Consider the following 27,135-nt stretch of genomic DNA (forward strand, 5'->3'; position numbering starts at 1 on the left):
ATCTGTAGGCTATTTAAGTTTAAGTGTATACTGTGTTTGTTAAATATCTGTATAAAAAAAACGATAAGGCTATATTTGTGATTTATTTAATGCATATATTAATTTATTAATAAAAAGGCACAGTGTAGGCTACACTGTTTCTAATTCATCGTCTGCTGATGTCATATGTACACATGTAGAGCATCACAGACTGACTGCGTCTCCATGGTAACAGCCATGAGGAGGCTGCGGGGCCCGGAGACGAGCGCGTGTGTGTGGATCAGGTCATGTGGTCTCACAAGATGGCGACGTCAGTGTTGGGATGTGAGGAGTGAATCAGAGCTACAGGCAACAGAAAGTGCGGAATAAACTCACAACTGCACTCGTTTCAGATCCGCGCGTGAATGCTGAGGAAATTTCCCGCGCATGTCGTTACGTTGTTGCCGTTGGACTCGCTCGCGATAAAAGTTTAACAGAAGCCCATTCCTCGCGCTAATGCAGCATTGTTGATGAAAACCAGTTGCATTCAGAGCACGCGTGTAATTTAGTCATATAAGAAGTCAATAGGTGCCGATCCTCATGGAGGAATAACCGTGGATTGAGGAATATTGTGTCTGTAGCTTTTGTGTCTTTGTCGGGTGAGATCACTGCAATGGCCATCCTTGTGTTTGGTGAGTCTATCTCATTTGTTTGCTGCTTAATAGACAGACACCCATATATACGAGACGGATGTGTAAACATATTAAAACACTGCGCTTACATTACATTGATTTACTGAATGTTACAATAGTTTTAGCAGTAAGTTAACGTGATACATGCATGCTTTGTGTATGAGCGTGGCGTCACGCGTGTAATGTATCTGATGCATGATAAATATATATCACATGTCCAAATAACTTTGACTTAATAATGCACTCATTATTGTAAAATGATAAATGCTCTGGAAACAAAATATTAGCCTATATTGTTATTTTCTAGATTTGTATACTCAATATTTGTGTTGTTGTAGACTTAGTCATATTATACACTGTAAAACATGCTTGTTTTCATTAAAGCATCTAAAAATTATTAAAACAATAATCATTTTCTTGATAAGCAAAATGACCTAAGAGAATAAGTCTACATCAAAAATATCAAATTTAAGTGAATTGGTGTGTAAAATAAAGCAAACTTCTGCCAATGGGGTAAGGAAAAAAACTTGCATTTAATTCAAGAAAACGTTTCTTACCCGATGTTTAAAGCCTAAATTCACTTAAATTTGATATTTTTAGTCTAAAAACTAGACTTATTTTCTTGGGTAATTTTGCTCATCAAGAAAATACATTTTTATTTAAGAATTTTTAGATATTAACTGCAAACAAGAAAAAAAAAATAATTAAGAAAGTCATTTTTTGCAGTGTAATAATGCACATTGTTCTCAGGTGGATTATAAACATCATGGTGTACATGATCATTAAACCAGACTGCTTTACATATCATCAAATATTATACATACATACACATTAAAATGGTTTAAATAAATTGATTTGAAAGCACAATGTCTCAGACACTTGTTGGTAGAGAGAGAAAAAAAGAAATTATGTTTGCCCTGAAAGTCTTTATCTGTTGAAAAGGAAGCAGACATTAATATTTAAAGCTGAATCATGGATGATAATGGCTTATGAAATGTGTGTGTGACTCTTAGACAAGGATATATTTAGACCCAGAATTGTTCAACTGGTCTTTAGACTCACACATCAGGTTTGTTTTATTTCAACAATGCCTTTTAAAATGCATTAAACATGGAAGTATCCTTTGTAAGAAACAAACAATAGATTTCAGTTTTATTTGGATGTTTCTGTGAGAGGAAGAGGAAGCGCTCCTCAGAGAGTGAGAGTGAGTTAGTAATGTGTGATGATGAGCGGGGCCGCAGTAAGTGGAGCGGGGCCAGGGTGGGTTTTTTTTTTGTGTAGTGATGTGAAGGGCCTCTCCCTCTACGTGTGCTCTATTGTTCATGAAGTGCTTACAGCAGGGGTTTCCTGCTCGCCTTCATCAATCCTATAATGAACACCCTGTGCCATCTGCATCTTACTGTCAGTTTCTGTACTTATGCTGCATAATATACTGCAACATATTCACCATAGAAAACTGATTCGGGATTAAATTGTTTAGTTATGGTTAAAAGTTAATGTTGTTTTATATTTTTTTCTAAACTATAATCTCAAACAACAAAGAATATTTGTCACCATGGTTTAAATCATCTTGAGTTGTATTAGAGTCCTCTAGTGGCTTTGACAGATTGAGATATTGCTCCTAGCACATGAATAATGGTGATGGTTGGACCTCAGAATCATTCTGTTATAGGGGCCATGGCATGAAAATCTGACTTTTTCCATTTTTAAGTGCTATAATTGGGGTTCCAGTGCTTCTATCAACCTAGAAAATGTGAAAAAGATCAACCCAGTAACTTTGTTTTGGTAAACCATTCTCTGCAAGCACGGGAAAAATTTGGTCATTGAAATTTGGCTCTCCTTATGATGTCCTTTACAACCCTTAATCTGCATCTAAACATGGCACTGAGAGAGAGAGAGAGAGAGAGAGAGAGAGAGAGAGAGAGAGAGAGAGAGAGAGAGAGAGAGAGAGAGAGAGAGAGAGAGAGAGAGAGAGAGAGAGAGAGAGAGAGAGAGAGAGAGAGAGAGAGAGAGAGAGAGAGAGAGAGAGAGAGAGAGAGAGAGAGAGAGAGAGAGAAATTGACAGTGCAATTGAGCTTGAATTGCACCATCATTGTGATCAGTGTTTGCATTTCATCAGCTCATTTGCATTTTAAAGGACACACCCAAAACGGCACACACATTTTTGCACACACAACAAAGTGGCAAAGTGTTTAAATAAATTATCTATATGCTATTTTGCGCTAAAACTTCATATATGTGCTCTGGGGACACCTAAGATTTATTTTACGTCTTAAAAAAGTCTTGTGACATGTCCTCTTTAAGATGGTCAGTTTATACAACTTGTTTTTATGTTTATGCAGCATATAAGCATATATATTTATACATGCATGATTAGAAATGATAAAGGCATATTAAAATGTGAACACCTGTTGAAGGTGATTCCCAGCCTGCGGCACCATAGAATGGATGTTTATATGGATGTTTAACCCTTTATTTCGTTTAATCCACTGTCCTGATTGCTTATTGTCTTCTCATGCTTTCAATGTGAAAAAATGGTGTACTTTTAGCTAGTAAACAAAGAAAAAAGGTTTTAAAGAGGGTTTAATTTAATTTAAAGTGACAGCGGTGAGCTTTATTGCATTATCAATGTTGTTCAGCAGAGGGCAGTGTCACACTATCAATACAACACAAGTTCATGTGAGCTACTGGTGCTGTTATACTTATTTTTAGTCCACCTATACAACTGCACATTAACAGTAAATAAACATAAATGACTTTAATAAGTCTACTCCTGTATAAGCTACTCAAATAATATGATGACATTGTTTATTAAATGTTTAACACGTTACATATGTGCTTAAATGGCTTTACAAGCATAAGAAAACAAATGGCCTTTTTTTTTAAATAGCATGCTTATATTATGTGTCTTATTTCTTTCAGACAATGATGAGTACAGACCTCCAGTGTGGAAGTCCTACTGTAAGTATATTTTTATTAGATTTGATATTATACTGTATTTTTAAGTTGTGCAAATATCACTTTGTTGTTGCTATTTATTACAATATGCAGCAATCAATATGCACTTAGACATCATGCAATGCATCTTCATTCATTTACGCTTTCTGAAACTAACACTCTTTGTTGTTGTAATAGTGTATCAGCTCCAGCAGGAGGCGCCACATCCACGCAGAGTCACCTGCATATCTGAGGTGAGTGGAAATCATAGAGTCGGGGTTAAACAAATATTAAACCTATTATCATACTTAATAAACATTGTCTTGAGATATTCCAGTTCATTCATTCATTTTGTTGACACATTTTGTGCTGTTGTGCTAAGGTAGTCATTCAGTTATAGCTCCTGTAGTTTGTTGATATTGTTGATACAGTAAATGTTTTAAGATGAACCAGATCATTATTTAGGTCAACAATCTTCACTGAATTACAAATACATGTTTAATTGCAGTATGGTCTAGACTGACAGTAGTCTCCAGAGTCTCAATAGGGAATCTACACACTGCTCGATTAACCGGAGAGATAGCGGCTGTAATTAAGGAGTGAGAATCTGTTTTGAATTATTCATCAGTCTCATGATAGTCGTATTTTTGTGGAGGAGGAAAATGCCTCTGGTCCAGCTCGGTTTATAGACATGGGTGCAAAATGACCCCCTCTGGGACGAAACATTTAAACTGGTTGCCCTATCTGTCATTTTCTGAAAGGTAGCTTAACTGATGAATAGACACTGCGGTTTTGTAGACAAGCTTAATATATTTGTGTGACCCTATCCATATGATCTAGTATTATTTGTTATAAAATCTAATAAATTATGTATTACTCCATAATTAGAAGCCTAAATATTGTACATGTTATTTTTATACCAAGCTTTTTATTCTAATAATAATAATAATAATGATTTCATTCTAATACATATGGATTATGAGCCATAACATAAACAGCATATAATAACACAATAGCATGTTATCTATCAATATCTACAACAATATCAATGTTTATCAATGCGCCCCATTATAATTGCACTCAGTCTTTGTGTAACAGTAACACATTGTTCTCTATGAATGATAAGGACTAAACCGTATGTAAAGATGCAGACGCTTGTGTCTGTGAAGGGAATTTTAATAGGAAGTTGATCTGCTGACTTTGTGTTATGTCTCCTGCTGTTCAGTAGGTGTTTCATCCTCAGATACGTCCCCCCCGTCCCCCACCTTATCTGACTGACCCTCTTCTTAATTAGTGATGGATTAACATTAAACAGATGCACGCTGCTCTTTATGTTTATCTCCAGGGCTTCTTAAGGATTCGTTCTGGGCTGTTTTCATGCTCTGGGCTGCTGGCCACTTATCTGCTCCTGTAAAGCCCATCACCCTTGTGTTCAATAGAGAGGTTTAACCCTCTATAATCCCCTTTAAACAGCCCCCATATTTTCATCTTATTCAGAACATGCAGATCACCCAAACCCCTCAAGACCATTCTGTCTTCAGATCTGAACACTGCATCATATTCACACACGCTGGATATATTTTTTCAGGGGTGCAAACTCCTTAGGGGTGAAAAAGGTGACAGTGCTATTTCAATTTGAATTGTTTTATTTAGGGATGCACCGATAGGATTTTTTTGGGCCGATACCGATTTAAACAGACAACTTCTGGCCGATACCGATATTAAATACTTGTATACAATACTATACAGCTGGTCTATTAGCTAGTTTATTTCTGCATCAAATTATTTTTACTGAACATGGATTGGATCTAATAAACATTCAACTGACCAACATAATAAGAGAGACACAAATTAAGCTTAAACAAATAAAATAAGACAGCATGACAACCTTCAAAGGTGGTTTTTGCTATTCAGCATTTATTTTATTAACAACATAAACTCGTTTTTTTTTTTTTTTACATATAATGGATTTCTTTATGCAGTTAATTAATAGGCCGATACCGATTGTTTTTCTCATGCTATTGCCGATATGCCGATGGTTTCAAGTTCATCAAAAATCGGCCGATAAATATCGGCGGCCGATACATCGGTGCATCACTAGTTTTATTAATTTTTTATTAATTGTAAATCTTATTAATTATAGCATTGACTAATATTTTTTTAAAATCAAACTTGAAACTGTTAGTATTAGTTAATGCACCACAAACTAACATCAATTACTGTAGTGACGTAAATAAGAATGAATAAATGCTTACAATATATCGTTCATCGTTTGTTCATATTGTGAACAAATAAAACCCTTTTGTAAAGTGTTACAGAAACTTGTATTTCATATATTCAGTACACATAAACAAATAATTCAGGGTCTGTTCTGTTCACAGTCATAGCTCTTATACAGGATGAATATGAACCCTGAACGAGCAACTCAAATTAAATTCCTATACAATTGGATGTACAAATATTACAGGTATTAAAGGTAGAAAAGTGATTTTCTCTCAATGCCGTTTTATTAATACATGTCACAGGAGCAAAATTAGGTAACTTCCCCTTTAAAGTCCGGATCTACTACTGTTACACATGCGTTTTCTCTTTCAGCTGTTTACTTTCTCTTAAATAGAAAATAGTCATGTTTATGAGGATACTTGCCAAGATGGGAATTTGGACACATGTTTGTAACTTATTTGAGGCTAATACAGCGGCAAAAATACTCACAAGCTCAATGAGAGGCGGATGCGCGGCTTGCACGATCCTCTCAAACTGAAACAGCTAGCGCGCATATAGCACTGTTGTTTTTGTTTCAACGGCTAAAAATCACTTTGTGGACAAATGTTATGTTTTTGTGACCACGCGAACAGCAACGTGATGTGTGCGCGTAACCTCAATTGAGAAAATACTACGAGTTTAGTGTGTACGCTCAATCTAGACTGCTTAAACTTCGGCAGCAAATAAGGTGACTGTAAATTGTAAAACATAACCCACCAAACTGGCTAGTGATTTGACATTATTGCCACAATAGCTGGACATGATTTTCATATTTTTATTCACTATGACCCTGTCGCAGACCCCCCCTCACCCCTCATTTTCAAAAACTCATGAAGAATGACCTATTTTGGCTCAAAAATGGCGAATTTCGCCGAAAGGTGACAAGTTTGCACCCCTGTTTTTTTTAAGAGTTGTGATCATGAATTCTAACAAAAAATAACACAGAGGTGTTTAAGAATAAAAACAGTAAATTTCAATACCCACTATATTTTTATGACAAATAATCAATAGAGCAGAGGCCATCAACTACTATTCTTTGAGAGACAGATTTTAAAAATGTAAATATGATGCGGGCCATACTTTTACCCCTATTTTACCTATTATATATCTAATATATATATACTATTCTCCTAATGACTCAAATTGCACTTCTTGTTTTCTTTTTCATATTTTAAAGAAATACAGCCTTTAAAACACCTTTAAATTGTACACTACATTCAGACATGACTGTCGGAGTTCGCCCTATAGTGGCAGTCGTAAGGAAATTTCAGTTTAATCTTAAATCCTTGTCAACATAGAAGAGAGATTAAGAGCCTTTAATCTACAAATATATGTATAGTTAATAATTTACTTATCATTAATCAATCAATAGTTTTTAAAGGATTGAAGTATTACTGATAAAGTTAAACAAAAAGGGATTAATAATTTTCACCTTGCACACAAGGTGTTTTGATTGGAACACACTGAATTACTTGCGGTGTTAATTTCATAGACATAATACATTTTATACTGTACAAACTGTATATTTTATTCCCCTAACCTACCCCAGTCCCTAACCCTAAACATCACAAAAACCTGTTGACGTTCTTAAATCTTTGAAAAGCTACCATTTAGTTTGTTTATTAAGCCACTTCATGTGTCCCCGTAAACCATGTTTGTAGCATAAACATCTCATTATACACTATTCATGTCCCTAAACCACATATACCAACCACTGATTTATATAAATGACTGGATTGCGCATGAAGTCACAATTGTGAAGCCACCGCGCCGCCATATTGGTATACCCAAACATTCTATTAAATCAATGGACGCTATCAGATTTTAATGATAAAACACGACTTTACAGGGCTCAATGCAAAAAAAAATTATACTGGCCAAAATTTTCACTGGCCCCAATAAAAATATGTCAGTGTCACATTTAAAATAATTCAAAAGTCTAAAATATTTGTACACATATAGAACAGACATGTTCCAACGAAAAAAGGCTCCCAACTTTTCTGCTTTACCTGTAAACTGACAGCAAATTGTGCAAAATATTGCATCGTTTCTTTCGTTGTGTTTTAGCCAAGTAAATGTCTGCTTCCAAGATGTTAAATAATATAAATTGATGAAAATATATTTCAGTGACTGAGGGTGAAGCACTGGCCCGTTCGGGCAAAGTGACAATACTTTTTACTGGCCCGAACGTCTCTCACGCTTGCCCCGGGCCACAAGGCAGTCCTTTATGTTGAGCCCTGCTTTACCAGTCTCCGCTTTTATATCTATTCTAAAGTCTCCCTGTTCGTTATTACAACCCAAACGTCTAAAGCATGTACATAGTTGTTTATTGAAAGTTACACATTTTACTTTTAAACCGTAATTATATATCCATCTTAATTACAGTATCAGATAAGCGGACAGACGGCAGCATATTTATTATTAATGACAAACGTGCTGATTCTGAAATCTAAACAAATAATCATGCCTTCTACCGTATGTGCATGCAATAATTACCGGTATGTCATGTACAGCATTGTTATTGTTCGTACAGTAAAATGCATTTTGAACTGGTTAAACTTACATTTGATTTAGAAATATAAAAACAACACCCAATTTCGATGCGGCTGTGCTTATAAAAAGCAATAGAATATATGTTTTCTTTACTTTACAAGTTACTTCAACTTTTTCAGAGAAATAACGCTGACCATGTACTTTAATGTCAAAACTTTATTATACCCGTGTTACTAACAGAATGCAGCAGACACACTCACCTTAACGGTTTCTATAAATCCCTTATCCTGCCCGATTAAAACATAAACATTGCAAATAACATCAGAAATGTAAGTACATATATATCCTAAAATGTAATGTAATCTTGTGTGATTTACATCATGATTTTGAATCTAACTCAATGGCCGAACGAACTCTGTCTGGCTTCACCTCACGCTGATACGTTAAGCGTTCTCTGCGCAATCCAGTCATTTATATAGATCAGTGATACCAACCCGCACACACACCCTCAGCACACACAAACACACACATGCACACTTTTGTTCTCATCAGGAAGCTGTGTGTTATTTCAACCTATTTACCCAGAATCACTCATTTACCGACTGACACTTCTTATTGTGTTTCATTGTTTGATTTTTCTGGATTTATTTACAGGGGTTATACAGTAGTTGTTATCGGTTGATTGTGATAATCTGAATTCTCTATTGTGCAAGACCTTTTGTTTGTCTCTGTGGAAAATACACAAGGAGAGAGAGGGAGAGAGAGAGAGAGAGAGGGAGAGAGAGAGAGAGAGAGAGAGAGAGAGAGAATTGTGAATGCAAAGCTGCTAGATGCTTTATAATTGAATGCCTTTTTAATCTACATCAGTTTGCCGTCTCTCTCTCTCTCTCTCTCTCTCTCTCTCTCTCTCTCTCTCTCTCTCTCTCTCTCTGTGTGTAGCTCAAGGTTAATCAGTATGGGGAGGGTATTGTAGTGTTTGTTATGTTAATGCTTCAGTGAATTTGCTCTGCTGCTGTTGTTGAAACGTCGGTTAAATGTCACCAACGGACTTTTAGAAAAAATATGTTGATGTTTTTTTTTCAATTAGTTTAAACATGCGTGTTTCTGTAGCTCAGTTTATAGAGCATTGTGTTCGCAGCACAAAGGTTAAGGGTTTGATCCCCGAGTGCTAGTGATGTTACGTTCGTGAACGAATCGTTCTTTTTGAACGAATCTTTTATGTGAACGAATCGTTCTCGTTCACGCCATCCATTGACTCATATTTCTCGTTCACTGAAATTTCCCTCCCTTCTTGAGGAGCACGGACAAATGATGCGCGGCTTTCTTTCCGCCTTCAAAGAGTGACAAAACTACGAGCCAATGGCAATCGAGTATAAGCTGTGGCCGAGCATATGATTGGCTCAACGTACTGAATGAATACGCCCTTCACTGACCGAGCCGCTGTTTTGAGTCTGAACGAACGTGAGAGAGATAGAGAGATCGCGTTCTTAAACAAACTGAATGACTGGTACAGGTTACAACCTAATGAATGAGAGAGATCGTATAGATAGCGAGTGCAACGTAAACAATCTTGTGAAAGAATCATGTGGTTTTATTTTAATAAGAGATATAGTAACCATGTTTAGGCGGACTATTTACCTTAATACAAATGATAAGCAAGGTAATTACTGTTGAACAAATTGGTATTTCTGTTTAATATAGTTTTATATGTCTATATAGTTTAATCCACCCTTTCACCGAACTTAAATCAGTCATCTGCGTCTGAACGAAGTCTTGAACGACATGACCGAAATTATATGATTCGTGAACGAGGATCTGATGACTGACGAACCAGAGGAGGCATGCACGGGAGTTTTTATTTACAACAAATCCAGATTAGATGTACTATGAATGTACGTGTGTCTTAATATATTCGGTAACTTGATAAAATTATGCTTAGTATTTCACAATTTGAGCTTTATTAAAAACTAATGAGTTTTTGCAAAAAGTCATTCATTGTCTTAAAACACATAATGACACACATCTTCGCCACCTATTGGCGTATTTTTGTAAAATTAAGAAATGGTCACTGAACGAATCAGTGAACGAGTCTGAACGAATCATTTTGGTGAACGAACTGAAAATGAACGAGTCACCTAAATGAACGAAAATTTCCATCACTACCGAGTGCACACATGCCAGTGGCGGAGCTAGACTTTTAAAACAGGGGTGGCAAAGGGGTGGCAAGGTATTATTTTGGGGGGTCAATATACAAAGTGTTCAATTACACTAAAAATAAATTATTTTCCACAAAATGTATATAGACTAAATGACTGACTTTTGCTTCTTTAGAAAGAAGTTGGTAATATTGCTTTTTCTCTTCATTCTGCTGTCCCTAAAGGAAAACTTGGTTACACACCTCATGAAGAAACCAAAATTTGGAACAATTTGCTTGTTTTTATTTACCATAAGTACACCGTTACTAATAATACAAATACTAAAGTAATACATTACGACAAAATCGGAGTATATTGAGGTCTAGCCTATTTGACAACACAAGGAAAATTGCTTAGAGACGTCTAGACATGTTATGTTAAGGGAGGAGAGAACGAGTTTCCGTAAACTTTAATGTAATGGTGTAAATAGACTTCTGTCCCTCACATTAAGCTATGGAATGGCTTCAGATGACTTTGTGAAATTATAATCCAACCCTCTCAGACCCAAGTCACCCAAACTGGCATGAAAAAAGCACGCTGTTTACATCCCTGTACTATATCCACGGTGGTTTTATTAAGTTCAATATGCTGCATTACACGTGACAATATGAATAAGCCTGTCAAATGTCTGTGATTGTTGCTGAACATTTGCTAACGACATGTTTTTATTGTTTTAAACATCTTCATGCAGGCGTGACAGTATTAGTCAGTTTCACAAGACAAGTAATGCTCATTGAAGTATTAATGCTAAGCACTACAGTGCAACGTCTCCCTTACTCGCCGTTAAAACAGTACTATGTTTAATTTAATACCAATAAAAGCCGTACATATCAGCAAAACGCTCTTCATTGATCCTGTGTGTGCTGCCGGGTTATGTTTTGGAGCACGAAGGAACTGCGTGTCAGCTTAACCAATAGGCTTGTTCGACTTCATGCGGCGCCGCAAGAATCGACAGCTGGATTACGTCAAAGTACCGCGAGAGGTGTTAAGTCGCTCTCGTGGAACTTTGACGTCACCGGCTGTCGGTTCTTGCGGCGCCGCATGAAGTCGAACAAGCGTAATGAAAAGATAGCAGCAACACCACGCTTGTGCGTGCTGCGTAGGATGCATTCACGTCCGCTGAGAGATTGGAGAAATGTTCGTAAAAATCAAACTGTGTAATGTTTTCAGGGGGGTGGCAACAGGGGTGGCAATTGAATGGTGACTGAATTTAAATTCAAACAATGTTCACATTTAGGGAAATCTAATTGTACTGACACGTTTAGTTAATATTTCTTTAGACAGATCCATCTTTTCTCTTCATTTCCATTAAATGATGTGATCTGATGAGTTTAAAGCTCTGTGTTGTGCAGCTTTACTCCTGGGTCATAAAGTTCACCTGATTTCTCACAACTTACACAGACAAATGACCTGCTGATTTATCCTGTGTTTATATAAAAATCTGTTGTACTCACTTGTGTTTTATCTGAACTAGATGAACATTTATCTCATGACCCCAAATATGCCATGATTAATGTTAAAGATATTTATTTGGCATGTAAAATCTCATTTAAATTTGGTTTGCATCAGTACTTCTTTACATTTCTAGAAATTGTTCACAAAACCATAATAATATTGATAGTCATGGTGATTTTGGTCTCCAAACCTACTGTTTCATCTCTAGTTTGCGAGTACAGCAGTTGATCTAAACATATTTCACAGTATTAAACACATGATACATACAGTCCTGATCTTGTGAAGAAAGGGTGCATCAGCAGTATACTGTAGTAGGCTATTAAAAAAACTGTGAGCTGTTGAAAACGTGTGGTAGCGGACATCACATTCAACTCTATGCTGATGTACGCATGTTTCCTTAGATAAGTATTTGGATTTTATGGCAGCTTTATTTTTTAATAATTACATTTTTCTTTTTTCTGCTCAGGTGGAAAATCGGCCCAAATACTATGGACGAGAGTAAGTCAAAACATGCGCTGAATCTCAATCTGTGTGTATTGAATAGTAGTAATACATTCTACCAAATCATATATGTTTAAAAATTATTTTAGGAATGTTTCTGGTAAAGAATGTATGTGTGCCTTTTAGCCTGATATTAATCTCCAGTAAGCAAGTACACACATGGATTAGCTTAGTTTTCATCACATTGTTTTACTAGTTTAGTAGATCAGAGCCATAGCCTGGTGATCATCATTCAGACGTATAGCACTGTAGTGCTTCTGCTGACCCGAGGTCAAGACTTGTCGCGATTCTTTCTTCTGTTCTGACAAAAAAAAAACTTAAAATATGCCATCTCAGTGGCTTAAGTGTGCAAATTGGTATGAATCCTGTTTGAAATGCTCTGTTTCTGATTGGTTCCCTGTGAAGGTATCATGGCATGATCTCCAGAGAGGATGCAGACCAGCTGCTCAGCGTGGCCGAGGGAAGTTATCTGATCCGGGAGAGTCAGAGACAGGCGGGCACGTACACCTTAGCTCTACGGTACATAACCATATATTTTACACGTGTTTCTGGTATTGTTTTGTCTGAGAGGAGTGGTCAGGTGACTGATGATCATCCTATGTTGTGCACCTGTGTCATCTGATATAAACTCAGTTTTTGTGCATATCTTTGGGTTTAAGCATTTGCAGATTTGTCAGTGTTTAAAGCATCTGATTTTGGGTGTGTATGTGGGTCCATCTGGCCTTGTATGCGTCTCTCTGGGATTGTAAATGAAACTTAAACAGGAAACAGCAGCATTATAAAATATCATCTTTGCTCAGTTGACATGTAGTTTACTGTGTTTACGTCTGCTCATGTTATAACACAATCTAATACAGTTTGATGCAAATATTGAATTGTTTCATAATCAGGAAGATCATTATATTAATTCAGAGAGAGTCAAGGGATATATAGATAATATATACCCTAATACAATGATTTCAAAGATGCTTTGTAACCTAAACTCATCCATATTGATCAGGAGTGCAGAATAAAGTGTGTGTGTCTGTGTGTGTTTGTGTGTTAGAGGAAGTGTATCCGGTCATTGTATTGATCAGGATTTGAGCTCCTCATCTTTTACTCTCTCTCTCTCTCTCTAGTACTAAAAGCTCAAGCACATTAAAGTGACACAACTCAAGATGTTGTGTGTATGTGTGTGTTCTTCTTTTCTCCCTGGATCTTCTCACAGCTGTCTGTTATTGCGCTTGGGTCTGAAGCAGTATTCCTTATTTTTCTGTCTCTCAGCTTTGGGAATCAGACCCGAAACTTTCGTCTCTTTTACGATGGGAAGCATTTCGTCGGGGAGAAACGTTTCGAGTCCATCCACGACCTGGTTACAGACGGTCTGATCACGCTGTACATCGAGACCAAAGCGGCCGAATACATATCGAAGATGACCATCAACCCCATCTACGAGCACGTGGGCTACACGACCCTGAACCGTGAGCCAGCACTGAAGAAAGCTCCGCCCGTCACCATAGATACGCCCGATGGCAAAGACACACCCGGTGAAGAGACGGACCTGGAGGAGAGGGTGAGTATGTCTGTCTGTGTGTGTGTGTGTGTGTGTCTGCTTTTCCTCAGACTACAGTCTGTAATAAACGAATGAGATTAACCTAACCTCATCTGTTTGGAGCTGAAATATGAGTTCTCATTCCCATCATGGTCTTGTGCACCACACTTCCTCTGAATTTAATCTGATTTTGTAAAATGAGTTTGTAATTTATAGTGCGTAGCAGGATACAAGCTTCAATATAAATGCGTGTTACGTTGTTGCGGTGTTGAAACATTTGGATAATGTTCATGTCATTTTTAGGCAAACTAAAGTCCACTTTTTTTTGGTTTAGCTGTGACCTTGGATGTTGGTGCTATGAAACATGGAGCAGCAATTTTGAACTTGGCTCACAACATTTCCCTGTCCTTTTATTTACAGTCCTCTATCTACTGTCATTGTGTAACATTATATTCTTTATAAACAAAATATAAGCCATCCTTAAGCTTATTGTTTAATTGAATGTTATAATAGTCTCTATTACTTTAATTGAAGTATACAGAGATGACTGCAGGAAAGCCATTTACAGATTGACTTTTTAGGCATGTGTAAACAATGTGGCACCATTTATACAGTTTTTGTTCAAATGAAAGCTCCAGAATTGTTCCTGTAGAGTTTTATACAGTAACAATGTGAGAAATAATCTCAACCACTGCCCAGATCTTCCCTTTAAAGTTTAAGCCTCTGCACAGCCAGATATAAACCATAGTTTTACACAAAAGTCTTGTGATTCATAATAACATCATCACAAGATCCAGACTTTTCCAGATCAGTTGATGTTTGTGAAAGTGGGGGTTGTGTAACAGGGCCTAGTTTGTCACAGTTACCTGAGGCGGTGAAGCGAGAGGCTGTGATCTTGAGTCTGTTGCTTTAGGACATTGAGAGCGTGTTTCATTGGTACTCGTGTAAGATGCTCCTGGTTGGAGTTTTGGGTAATGTGGGCTGAATTTTGAACACATTGTTTCTTTATTCTTCTTTATGCCATTCCAGCATCTATGGCTATCTTCATGGCGAGAACCGGTTAATCCATACACAAGTTGATTCCGCCAAGTTAATCCATACCCAGGTTGGGGGAGGGAGAATTTGCTATCTCCAATTTGCCTACTTGCATGTTTTTATCCTGAGGGAGGAAACTAGAGTACGCAGAATAAACCCACGCTGACACAGGGAGAACATACGCGGAAAGGCCACCTGACCAAGCCGGGGTCAGGTGGCCCTTCTTGCTGTGGACCTTCAGGTGGCCTTTCTTCCAGGGGACCTTTTTGCTGTTAGGCAACAGTGCTACCCACAGAGTAGGGCTGCACGGTAAATCGCATGTCATTGCACATCTCGTCAGTGAAGCTGGTTCCTTCATTAGTAGTCAATCGCCATCAGTTGCTTTCAGATGGAGCGGTATTTACTACACAGAGCCGTAGTTCACTGACAAGAGGGGCAATTTCGCATTAATTATCATGGACGTATTGCCTGTGATATGTATGCGATATGGCCCAGTTTGTAAGTGAACTACGGCTTTGTGTAGTAAATGTCGCTCCAAATGAAAACAGCTGATGGCGATTTGCTACGTTTCAAGAAACCGGCTTTACTGAAGAGATGCGCATGACTATCTCATGAGATTTATGGTGAAGCCCTACCAATGAGGCACTGTGCCGCCCCAAACACAATACTAGAACAGTGAAGCAGCCTGATCTCTATGTTTTTCAATCATTTGTGTCCCAGCTTACATACAGTATTGTGTAAAAGTCTTAGACCTCCATGTCATCATTGGATATTTTGTTTTAGCAATGCTATAATAAGCATATATTATTATTTCTCTGTCTCTTTATTATAATGCAACCAGAAAATACAGGAAATTTGTATGCAGTATTTAAAAAAAGAATCAGCTTTTATTTTTGTATTTTGTTTGATTTTCTCGTAGCAAACAATAGCAATAGCAGGAACCTGCAGGACCAAAATAAAACAAAATCCAAATTTCTAATCGAATGACTTCAATTAGAGTTTTCAAGATATATTTACTTTTAATAGAGATCACAGTAAACACTAACTTTTGCCTGAAGACATTTTGTTATTTATTTTGTGTACATGTTGCCTGTATTTTCTAAATAAAGAAACACAAAAAATATGATGTTTGGTCTTTGATAAAACAAAAATGCCAGTGGTGGCCAGGGACTCTTGCACAATATTTTCCACTAAGTGAGGAATTATAAACATTTCATGCACTCATCGGCCCCAGACTTCACCATATAGCTAAAGGAACGGGGTAAACATTTTAAAGATAGCATTAAAAAAAAAAACAATCATTGCATTTGAGTCCTCATCACTGTTAAAATTAAAACTGTATCACTATAGCATCACTATACAATTAAACTGTCCATTAAGTATTGTAAAATGTCCCATTTATGTGTAAATTTGCACTTTTAACCGGGCAGGATTCTGATTGGTTGAGAACGCTTAAAGGTGCAGTGTGTTATTTTTAGAAGAATCTCTTAACAGAAATGCAAAATAGTATACAAAACTATATTAATACGGGCGTGTAATGACCTTTCATAATGAACTGTTATGTTTTTATTACCTTAGAATTAAATGTTTTTATCTACATACACAGAGGGTCCCCTTACATGGAAGTCGGCATTTTGTGCCGCCATGTTTCTACAGAAGCTCTTAACGGACAAAGTGTTTTTACTAAGTTGCCTCCAATGATGACATGTTTTCCGGTGGCGGCTACCGTAGCTTCTCTATGTGTTTCAAAAGCGAGGGGTGAGCAGTGGATTAAGCCGTTGGTTGCAATTCACAACCTCACCACTAGATACTGCTGAAATTTACACACTGCACCTTTAAGTTTATCCAATCAGCTGCTATGTTTTTGTTTGGATGTGATACACAGGGAGATGTTCACATTCAGAGAGAGAGAGAGAGAGACAGTTTAACAGTCAATAGAGTTCCTCTTATCTGTTAATAATCGAGCTCTTTGGATGAAGACGAAGCACCTTGCAGTTGGGAGTCAAAACTGAATAACTGAGACCTGATTGGCTGTTGGATGATCTGATAGTTGTGTTACTTGGCAGCATTCAGCAGTGATGGTTAATAGAGGTCGACAGATATGGCTTTTTCTCTGGCCGATGCTGATATTTAGAAATCAGGGCCGATATGTTTGGCCGATTTTCTATATGTACATAATAATCAAAATGTTCTCATCATTAGCAGATATTTTAAATGTAAAAATGTCACTATTTAAGTCAAAGTATTTTAAAAAAATGATGACTGGTCTTTCTGAAGAGTTTTACAACCTCCTCTGCACCATTCATTTATCAGACACAGATATTACCTGACACTCTGCTGTCATCATCTTTGATCAGTTTTTTACCATGGCTTTTATTGCTTTGTAGGATAAAATCCTTATTTGGTAGACCTGATAAATTATTTATTCATCATAAAGTTAACATAGTAAATGTCTATGTTTTTTAGTTGAGACTGTTATTTAGGGCAAATCTTTTTACATTCTCATTTCTGAGGCGCTATAAGTGACGTCTTGTGAGTTTAGTGTTGGGACAGATCTGTTGTTTCAACCGTTCATTCAAACGAATCCGTTCAAAGGAGTCAGTTCGCGAATCGGACCCGATTTTTCAAAAATCGGCCAATTAATCGGCCCGGCCGATGAATCAGTCGACCTCTAATGGTTATTTTACTATCATTATGCCTCTTTAAAGATTATCGCATGCTAATAAACAGCATTTAAACACCTCAGCTTTTCTGCACATCTACTGTAATGGCATTTTATTAACTCTTTCACCGCCAGCATTTTTAAAAAAAGTTGCCAGCCAGCGCCAGCGTTTTTCATGATTTTCACCAAAGTTTAATGCCTTCCAGAAAATGTTCTTCTTTAAATATATAAACATACAATATACCAAATGAAAGAACAGACCCTCTGCTTTCAAACAAAAAAACCGTTTCATCCTACCTTTAGTGGTTCTTTTGCAATCAGCTTTTGAATATGGGTAGGTTTCTGCAAAAACACCACATTTTGAGCAAAAAGCAGAGATAATTCCATTTTTATGACGGACTTTTCATAGAGATCCCATTCAGAGCGATCTTTAAAACAGACACGGACATGCAACCGCTTGCCATAGGGCAATACTTCCGGGTTTAAAAAGTTGCGGAAGGGCGCCACTTGGTGGATAATAGCGGTATTGCGGAAAGATGGAAAATCTCATCATTGGAGGGGAAGCGTTTTCTCTTAATTGACGAGATATCTCGTCAATGGCGGGGAAAGAGTTAAACACCTCAGCTTTTCTGCACATCTACTGTAATGGCATTTTATTAAGTCACTTGTCTGAGCCACTGTAAATCATTTAGTTCACATTTTAACTGCTACCAGTACTGGTTCCTGAAATTCTGTGGCAGTACCCAATGTTACCTTTTTTCAGTACTTTATTGGAGCTTTTCCATCAGATAATACGACCCGGTACAGTTCAGTACAGCTCACCTTTGGAGGGTTTTCCACTGTCTACAGTACCAGATTCCCAATACAGGTTCCATGCGAGCCACACCGATACAAAATGATTGGTCAGAGAGAATTGTCACTACCAAGGTCATTGCTAAATGCAAGATTAGCTTACCCTTGTGCGCTGTCAAGCAAACTTAGTGATGTCTTCATTTGTGTTTTGTTGTGCAAGTTCCCAAACTTCCTTTCAACAGTAAAAAACATCTACATGCCAAGAATCAAGAACACAATTTCATCGACATGCTGCGTTGCTCCTCTGTTGAGCAACGTCTTTTTTTGTATTACGTTTATATTTACGATGATGACACGACATCAGAGGCGGTCCAAGTATTACAACAAGTCTATAATCCTACCCAGTCTGAGACAAAGTAAAGCGCTACATTATCCAAAATTGAAATAAATAAGCTTTCCATTGGTGTATGGTTTGTTAGTATAGGACCACATTTGGTCGAGGTGAACTGTTTAAAAATCTGCAACTTGAGAGTGCAAAAATCAAATGTTGAGAAAATTGCATTTATAGTCCAAATGAAGTCTTTATGAACATATATCCTCTCTTAAAACCACACCTATAACCTCCAGGGCATAATAGGAGCACACAGTCAATGACAGTTACAATTCTAGCCTTTTATTAAAAAAAGTTGTCAGCCAGCATTTTTTGTGATTTTCACAAAAGTTTCACAAAATGCCTTCCAGGAAATTTTACTTCTATAAATATGTAAACATACAATATATCAACTGAAGGAACAGACCCTCTGCTTTCAAACAAACAAAATGGGGGGAAAAAATGTTTCATCTTATCTTCATTTGTACTTTTTTATAACCTCTTAAATATGGGTAGGTTTCTTCAAAAATGCCAAATTGTGAGCAAAAAGTAGAAATAATTACATTTTTGTAAAGGAATTTTGTTAGAGATCAGATTCAGAACAATGATTAAAACATACACAGAGTTTAAAACTGATTAAATTAGTTTTTGCATTGTTTTTTTATAAATTGGGTAACATCTAGTGCACAATAGTGGAATTACAGATTAACAATTGAAGATTAATTGCAGTTTTCTTCAACAACCAGGTCTTCAAAAAAACATTTTCTACTGGCCTTGTCTACTAGCCTTTTGGTTCAAAGTTTTACTCGCCCTGCCAAATTAAAATATGTTATCATCAACAACTAGTTGGTCAGTCCGGTACTGTACACATTGCGGAGCATTTCTGTAAATACAGTTGTCATTACCTGCATTTTACGGAAGTTGATACGGAAGTAGAATGCAGTTGTCACACGCGAACATTACTGAACTTTGTGTCTACAAAACAGGATTAAATGTGAAATAACAAACGAATTTAGCTGCAGTGTACACATTTACATTTACATTTACATTTTGTCATTTAGCAGATGCTGTTGTCCAAAGCGACTTACAAGTAAGGTAAACAATAGAAGCAATTATGGCAACATAAGAACAGCAATACATAAGTGCACTGGAAATAGTCTCATCAAGTCCAACACAATATACATAGCCAAGGGTATGTTAGTATTTTTTTTTTTTTTTTTTTAGATAAAGAGGAAGGTAGATAGAGAAAGAGATGAAGAGAAGGGTAACTAAATAAAGATAGTAAATCTGTAATTAGGAAGTTAGGTAATGGTGGAAGATATGGGTTTTTAGCCGAGTCTTAAAGACAGCTACAGTGTCAGCTGATCGTGTCACGACCGGCAGATCATTCCACAGTTGTGGGACAGTTCCTGAGAAGGTACGCGTTAGTGTTTTCTTCCCTTTTTGAGATGGTACCACAAGTCGTCGCTCGGTGGCAGAGCGCAGTGATCGAGAGGGTACATAAGGCTCTATAAGCAAGTGAAGGTAAGGGGGTGCTGACCCAGTGGTGGTTTTAAAGGCCAGGAGCAGAGCCTTAAATTTGATGCGGGCTGCTATAGGAAGCCAGTGTAACTTGACAAAGAGAGGAGTGACGTGCGCCCTCTTTGGCTCATTGAAGACCACTCTTGCCGCTGCGTTCTGAATCATCTGTAGGGGTTTGGTCGTGCAGGCTGGAAGTCCTGCCAGTAGCGCATTGCAGTAGTCCAGCCTGGACAGGACAAGAGCTTGGACCAGGACCTGTGTAGCATGCTCATCTAGGAAAGGTGTAATTTTCCTAATATTGTAGAGGATGAATCTACAAGAGCGAGCGGTGCTGGCAACATGCTCCGTGAAGCTAAGCCGATCATCAATGACCACTCCCAGGTTTTTGGCCGTCTTGGAAGGCGTGATGGTCGAGGAACCTAGCTGAATGGAAAAGTTGTGCTGAATCTTTGGTTCAGATGATATGACAAGCAGTTCTGTCTTCGCAAGGTTAAGCTGGAGATGGTGATCCTTCATCCAGAGTGAGATGTCCCTCAGGCATGCCGAGATGCGGGCAGAAACCGTAGGATCATCAGGGTGGAACGACAAGTGGAGTTGAGTGTCGTCTGCATAGCAGTGGTAGGAAAAGCCATGTTTCCGAATGACAGAGCCCAGGGATGTCATGTATATCGAAAAGAGCAGCGGTCCAAGCACAGAGCCTTGAGGGACCCCGGTATCTAGACGTTGGGGTTCGGAGACGTCACCTCTCCAGGATACCCGAAATGACCTATCTGAGAGGTACGACTTGAACCATAGAAGCGCTGTGTCAGTGACACCCATAGACATGAGAGTCGACAGGAGGATGCGGTGATTGACTGTGTCAAAAGCTGCAGATAGATCCAGTAAGATCAGCACAGATGATTTGGAGGCTGCCCTTGCCTGCCTTAGGGCCTCAATGACTGAGAGCAGCGCAGTCTCAGTGGAGTGACCACTTTTGAATCCAGACTGATTGCTATCCAGGAGGTTATTTTGTGTGAAGAAAGTGGAGAGCTGGTTGAACACAATGCGTTCAAGAGTCTTGGAAATGAAGGGAAGAAGAGAAACGGGTCTGTAGTTCTCTAGCATAGCAGGATTGAGAGTGGGTTTCTTCAGCAACGGGGTTATCCGGGCCTCTTTAAATGCTACAGGGAAGGTGCCAGTGGAAAGGGATGAATTGTTAATGTGAGTGAGAGCAGGGATAACAGACGGAGAGATGGCCTGGAGGAGATGGGTGGGTATGGGATCTAGCGGGCAGGTAGTCGGATGATTAGAAGCCAAGACCTTGGAAACATCTGCTTCGGATAGGAGAGAGAAGGAGGGAAGGGAGCATGTCTCAGGGATTTGAGAATGCGCAAGAAGCGGCAGCTCGGAGAACTGACTGCTAATAGTTTTCGTTTTCTTCACAAAGAAGGAAGCAAAATCATCAGCCGTTAGGTCGGATGAAGGTGGAGGGGCAGGGGGACAAAGAAGGGTAGAGAAGGTCTTGAAGAGAGTGTGAGAGTCAGGTGAGTTGTTAATCTTTGAATGGTAGTATAGGGTCTTTGCAGAGGAGACATCCTTGGAGAAGGAGGCAAGAAGAGACTGATAGAGGCAGAGATCAGAAGGATCATTCGATCTGCGCCACTTCCTCTCTGTAGCCCTGAGTGTGGAGCGATGCTCACGGAGAACCTCAGTTAGCCAAGGAGCAGGAGGTGTGACCCGGGCCGGTCCAGATGTCAGAGGGCATAATGTGTCTAAGCAGGATGTAAGAGTGGAACAAAGTGTGTCAGTGGCATTGTCAGTATCTAACAGAGAGAGTTGGCTGGGAGCGGGCAGCGTGGAAACAATCGCAGAGGATAAGCGGGAGGGAGAGAGCGTGCGCAGGTTGCGCCTGAACGTGACCAATGGGGGATCGTATGTAGCGACAGGGGGAGTCAGGTCGAGGTCGAGAGTAATTAGGAAGTGATCAGATGTGTGAAGTGGGGTGACCTGTGTGTGGTAGGTGGAACAACAGCGTGTGTAGATAAGATCTAAAAGATTACCAGACCTGTGTGTTGGTGAAGTAGGGACTCCCTTGAGGTCAAACGACGCAGTCAGGGTGTTGAAGTCAGCTGCCTGTGGTTTCTCCAGGTGGATATTGAAGTCACCAAGTACTACTAAAGGAGTACCATCCTCAGGGAATGAAGACAGAAGTACGTCTAACTCCTCCAAGAAGTGTCCAAGGTGACCTGGGGGGCGATAGATAACTAAAAAATGCATTTTAGTAGGGTGGATGATAGTAACAATATGCGATTCGAAAGAGTTGCTGTCACATGAGGGGGTTTGCTGTTGGAATTTCCAGTCCTTTGGGATGAGCAGACCAGTTCCTCCACCCCTTCCTGTTGTGCGAGGACTGTGTGAGAAAGTGTAGTTGTTGGAGAGGGCAGCCTGCAGCGCAGGTAGAGTCGATGGTCTTTACACTCTTCGGTCTTCACACGATGAGGGCTGCACGCGACCGCTGCCGCGGTGGACTGCCTGCTTTAATAAGTGCTTCAAATGTGGGCTGAAACTCAGCAGGCCACGCCCGAAAACAATCAACAACAAGTTAATGGCCGAAACTACTACTGTATTTACTGTAATACACTAAAGCATGCGAGGACACGCGAGAACACGCGAGAACAAACGCGGATTGCAGCATGTGAGACAAAGGTAAACAAGAGAGCGTTTCTTAGCAACGACACTGCGCTAAAACTTCACAAGTCTAAAATCAAATACACTTACACGTTTCTGTGGACTCCTGTTGATAACTGCTTCACCTGTTATCAACAGGCCAGTGTGTGTTTGTGTAAGCTGTGAAGAAATGTTTGTGTCAAATCCATACAGACTGCTGTAGTGCTGCACTACACCGTTGAATCCTCTACATAGCGTGTGTCGCACATCTTCCTTACATATATTACTCATATGTTTATAATTGTATTATTCTGTTTGATTAATATTCTTTCTTTTAGCCCTCGTTTCTCACATTAAGCCCACAGTTACTGGTAGACAATTTTCCGTGATACGTTTAGGAATCATGAATTACAAATGAGGCTCTATTTCAACCTGGTTTGTTTAGATGTTGGCTAACAGAGATAAACACTGCGTGTTGGTGAAGAGGTTTGTGTAGGAGTTGTTTGATGAATCGTTTTGCAGGCGAACAGGTTGAATGATTCAGGCAGTAAAGGTGCTTTTAGGAGCTCTACAGTTTCCAGAAATAACTGCGAATGTTCAGCAGTCTGGAAAAACCAAAACTTATCCATGCATGAGATGTGCGTCACACACAACGTCTTCCTGAGGGAATTCGACTCTACGATATCATACAATACAGCATTTTGTCATACATGAGCAGTAGTTACTCTAGTAAAAGCCAAGACTGATTTATTATCCAATATTCAGTCATTCTGAGATTTCTCTCTGCATCCATTTAAAAAATTGAACACATTTTGACTCATCTATAATTTGGTCATCTTATACTTCAGCTAATATATATGAGTGGATTAAGTCAGATTTTGATGTATTTTGTTTGGTGATAGGCTTCATTTATAGCACAGACCTCTCGGCTGTTTCCTGTTGTTGTTGTTGTTGTTTTAAGGATGCTTTTTAGAGATCTTGAAGAGGCTTTAAAGAATGATCATTTAATTGCATTTAATGAACGACTGAAATTGTAAAGGCTTTTTGAGTGTTAAACTACGACCTGTTGATAAAGTACATGATGATCGATTGGTCAATCAAGGCATTTAAAAAGGATCATGTGCAGTTAGCAGGTCATTAGCACAAAGTAAATCTCTTCACAAGGTGATGTAGCTTTATCTATACATTATCCCTTAAAGATACATCAAAAGCAAATGAACACACAGTCAAACAAATGTTTGTGTTTTTTGTAATGCATTGAAGACAGGAGGAATGTAGAACATAGCTGAGTTGTATAACAATGAATCTGCAGTACACTGTGTGACACATCGAGGAAGTGAATAGAGAAAGTTAATAGAGAGAGAGAGAGAAGCTGTAAACTCAAGGGCGGTGTGTACTTTACTACTGTACAGCTTGTTCTCTACTGCACTGTACAAATATCATTCCCTTAAATGAAGATTTCGTTTATAAATACAAATTCTGACATCATTACACCTACATGTTGTTCAAAATTCACATTGTATACCAATTTGACATCCTCCACTAACTGTGGGATGTCACGCTTCACTGTTTTATACGATGAAAGTGAAAAAATGACTTGGTTTTGCTGGCTGATCTAACAGTGCTCTGTACAGACACATGTTGGGATGAATGCATCATCTATCAAATGTTGTTTTATTTATTGTTTATCTCAACATAAGAGTAGTGCCACACTTCCGTAAAAAACACAGATTTTACATAATCATCAATTTAAGCTTTCATCTTATTTGAATGCACATCATATGCACTTTATTAATTTCTATAGAGGTCGAAAAAATACGATGCATCTGTTACGTGTTATGTGTTTGGAGGTACACTGTAGTGATATTGTTTGTACCGGATGATCTCATTCTCTTTTGCGTGTGGGAGCTTTGAGGATGATTGCGGTAATAATCAGTTAAATTTTCCAGGCGTAAACTCTTCCTCCAGGTTCCGGTCTGTGTTCATTCATCATAAGTGCTTTTAAGAGTTGAGATTACGCATTGCTGTCCTTATATAACGTTATATAACATAACCACCCACATCAACACTGAGACAAAGTGTTTCTCTTCAAACTCTAATGTGTGTTGAAAGAGCACTGATGGAATGAAGCCATCTGAATGATTGATAGTTTGTTACCGATCCTCAGAGCAAAATCAGGATGCTATAACATTCGCATGTCACATATAGAGAAAGCAGTGATTCTGAGCGATGTTGGACAGGAAATGAGGTCAGAGAGCTGATATATATTTAGAAATTTAATATGAACACTGCCAATAAAATTGACTAATTTCTAAGGATGTGGTTAAACGAGGCTTGTGGATTAAAATAAGTAAACCGGTTTAAATACAGAGTCAAGCTGTCTACATGCTGCTGAGAGAATTGATTTTATTTCACTTGTCACTGCTATTAAAATCTGCTTTTTTACTTATTTATAGGTAGGGTTGTAAAATGATGGTAATTTTGAAGATTTTCCATGGAAGACACACAGGAATATATGGGAATTGCAGAGGAAGATGAGTCACGTTGTGTGGAAGCTAATGTTTGTATGTGATACACTTTGTATAAATATCCCAAATAATTTCCTTAAATTTCCCAACTTGACATATTTCCGAAATTGCCAACCCTATTTACAAGTTTAACTCTGACACTTATGGTTCCAACATAGTAGAAAAAGTCTGAAGGAGCTTAACTGTGCGTTCACACCAGACACGGAAGAGGCGGCAAAAACGCACTATTCACGTGTGGTTGTACGCTTGAACATTTTGGGGTGGTTTCCCGGACAGGGATTAGCTGAAGCCAGGACTAGGCCTTAGTTTAATTAGGAAATATACCTCGTTTTAGCAAACATGCCTTACAAAAAACATTACTGGCATGCATTTTATGGCAAAACATAGGGCACTGATGTATTTTAAGATATGTCAGTGCAAGTTGTTTTCAGTTTGGACAGCTCTTACATTTATTTTAGTCTAGGACTAGTCTAATTCCTGTCCGGGAAACCGCCACTTTGAGTTTACTCGCTTCATTCGCGCGTGAAAGCCGCACATGAAATTCTAGTCATTCGAGACATTCATGAGGAAATTCTTAGGGGCTTCTGCGACTCCGTTCGCTTCTTGTAATTACGTCACTACTAGAGCAAGCTCCTGATTGGTTAACACTCTGCGATTTTCTGCCAAAGTTCAGATTTTTCAACTCGCGTGTTTCCTGCGGCAACCCTCAATTCGTGCCCCAATAGTATGTACAGTGCCTCAGGATGCCTATTCGTGTCTTTGCATTGACCTAACATGTAATTCGCTTGCCGCCTCTTCCACAGCTGGTGTGAATGCCACATAAGTGTGCAGTATGCATGACGCTAGTTTGGGCATCGGAATAGTATGCGCATACTGTATGCGCACTGCCAGATTTTTGTAATCGTGCATACTTTGTACACTCAGGTCTTGCATGTGCATTCAAGATTTTGTAGCCCAGGAGAGGTACTGCATTTTGTCACAATGCGCATGCGTCGAATGCCTGTGGACGCTTAGGAATCAAATGAAGTATACTTTGGAAAGCTGTGTGGGTACGCTTGTGTATGTGTAAAAAACTAAGTATACTTGGGCCTAAAGTCGGTTTGGATAAGAATGTCTGGCAAATTCATAAATTTAAATGCAAACATGAGCGACTTACTTGGACTAGTCTCTGCACATTTGAACAGGATCAGGAGAAAATATTTTTACATTGAATCACTCTTAATAGACCTTAATAACACCACTGATCAGGATAATAATTGTGTTGGTCTTTATATATTTTTTCTTTCTCTCAATCAGTCTGTCTAACGTTAAACTAATTTGGTTTGGTGATGGATTCGATGAGTGATTGCACAGACAGATGGACTTTCCCTCGTGTCGCTTTGTAAACCGAAAGGAAATGAGCTTGAATTAGCCATTCTTTGCCTGTTTTATGACTACTGTTGTGCTGCAGACACATTTTAAGAAACCAGAAGATCAATCTTGTCAATTAGTGATGGGACAGAAAGCCCACATCCTGCCAGACAGACGGGCAGACGCAGCAGTGGTCAAACACCCCGT

At 38.5% G+C, this 27,135-nt stretch overlaps 1 protein-coding gene across 1 annotated transcript in view; it reads left to right on the forward strand.

Moving 5' to 3' along the window:
* Window positions 1–258: 258 nt before the first annotated feature.
* The window catches only part of chn1 (chimerin 1), a 45,879-nt gene continuing 19,002 nt past the window's right edge, over window positions 259–27,135 (forward strand). The window contains exons 1-6 of the mRNA XM_065293211.1: window positions 259–650; window positions 3,573–3,611; window positions 3,786–3,841; window positions 12,459–12,490; window positions 12,899–13,012; window positions 13,757–14,045. Coding sequence (XP_065149283.1) covers window positions 632–650; window positions 3,573–3,611; window positions 3,786–3,841; window positions 12,459–12,490; window positions 12,899–13,012; window positions 13,757–14,045 — 549 coding nt within the window. The 5' untranslated portion in view covers window positions 259–631. The remainder of the gene's footprint in view (window positions 651–3,572; window positions 3,612–3,785; window positions 3,842–12,458; window positions 12,491–12,898; window positions 13,013–13,756; window positions 14,046–27,135) is intronic.

This window comes from Paramisgurnus dabryanus, chromosome 15 (genome assembly GCF_030506205.2).
Source record: "Paramisgurnus dabryanus chromosome 15, PD_genome_1.1, whole genome shotgun sequence".
NCBI lineage: Eukaryota > Metazoa > Chordata > Actinopteri > Cypriniformes > Cobitidae > Paramisgurnus > Paramisgurnus dabryanus.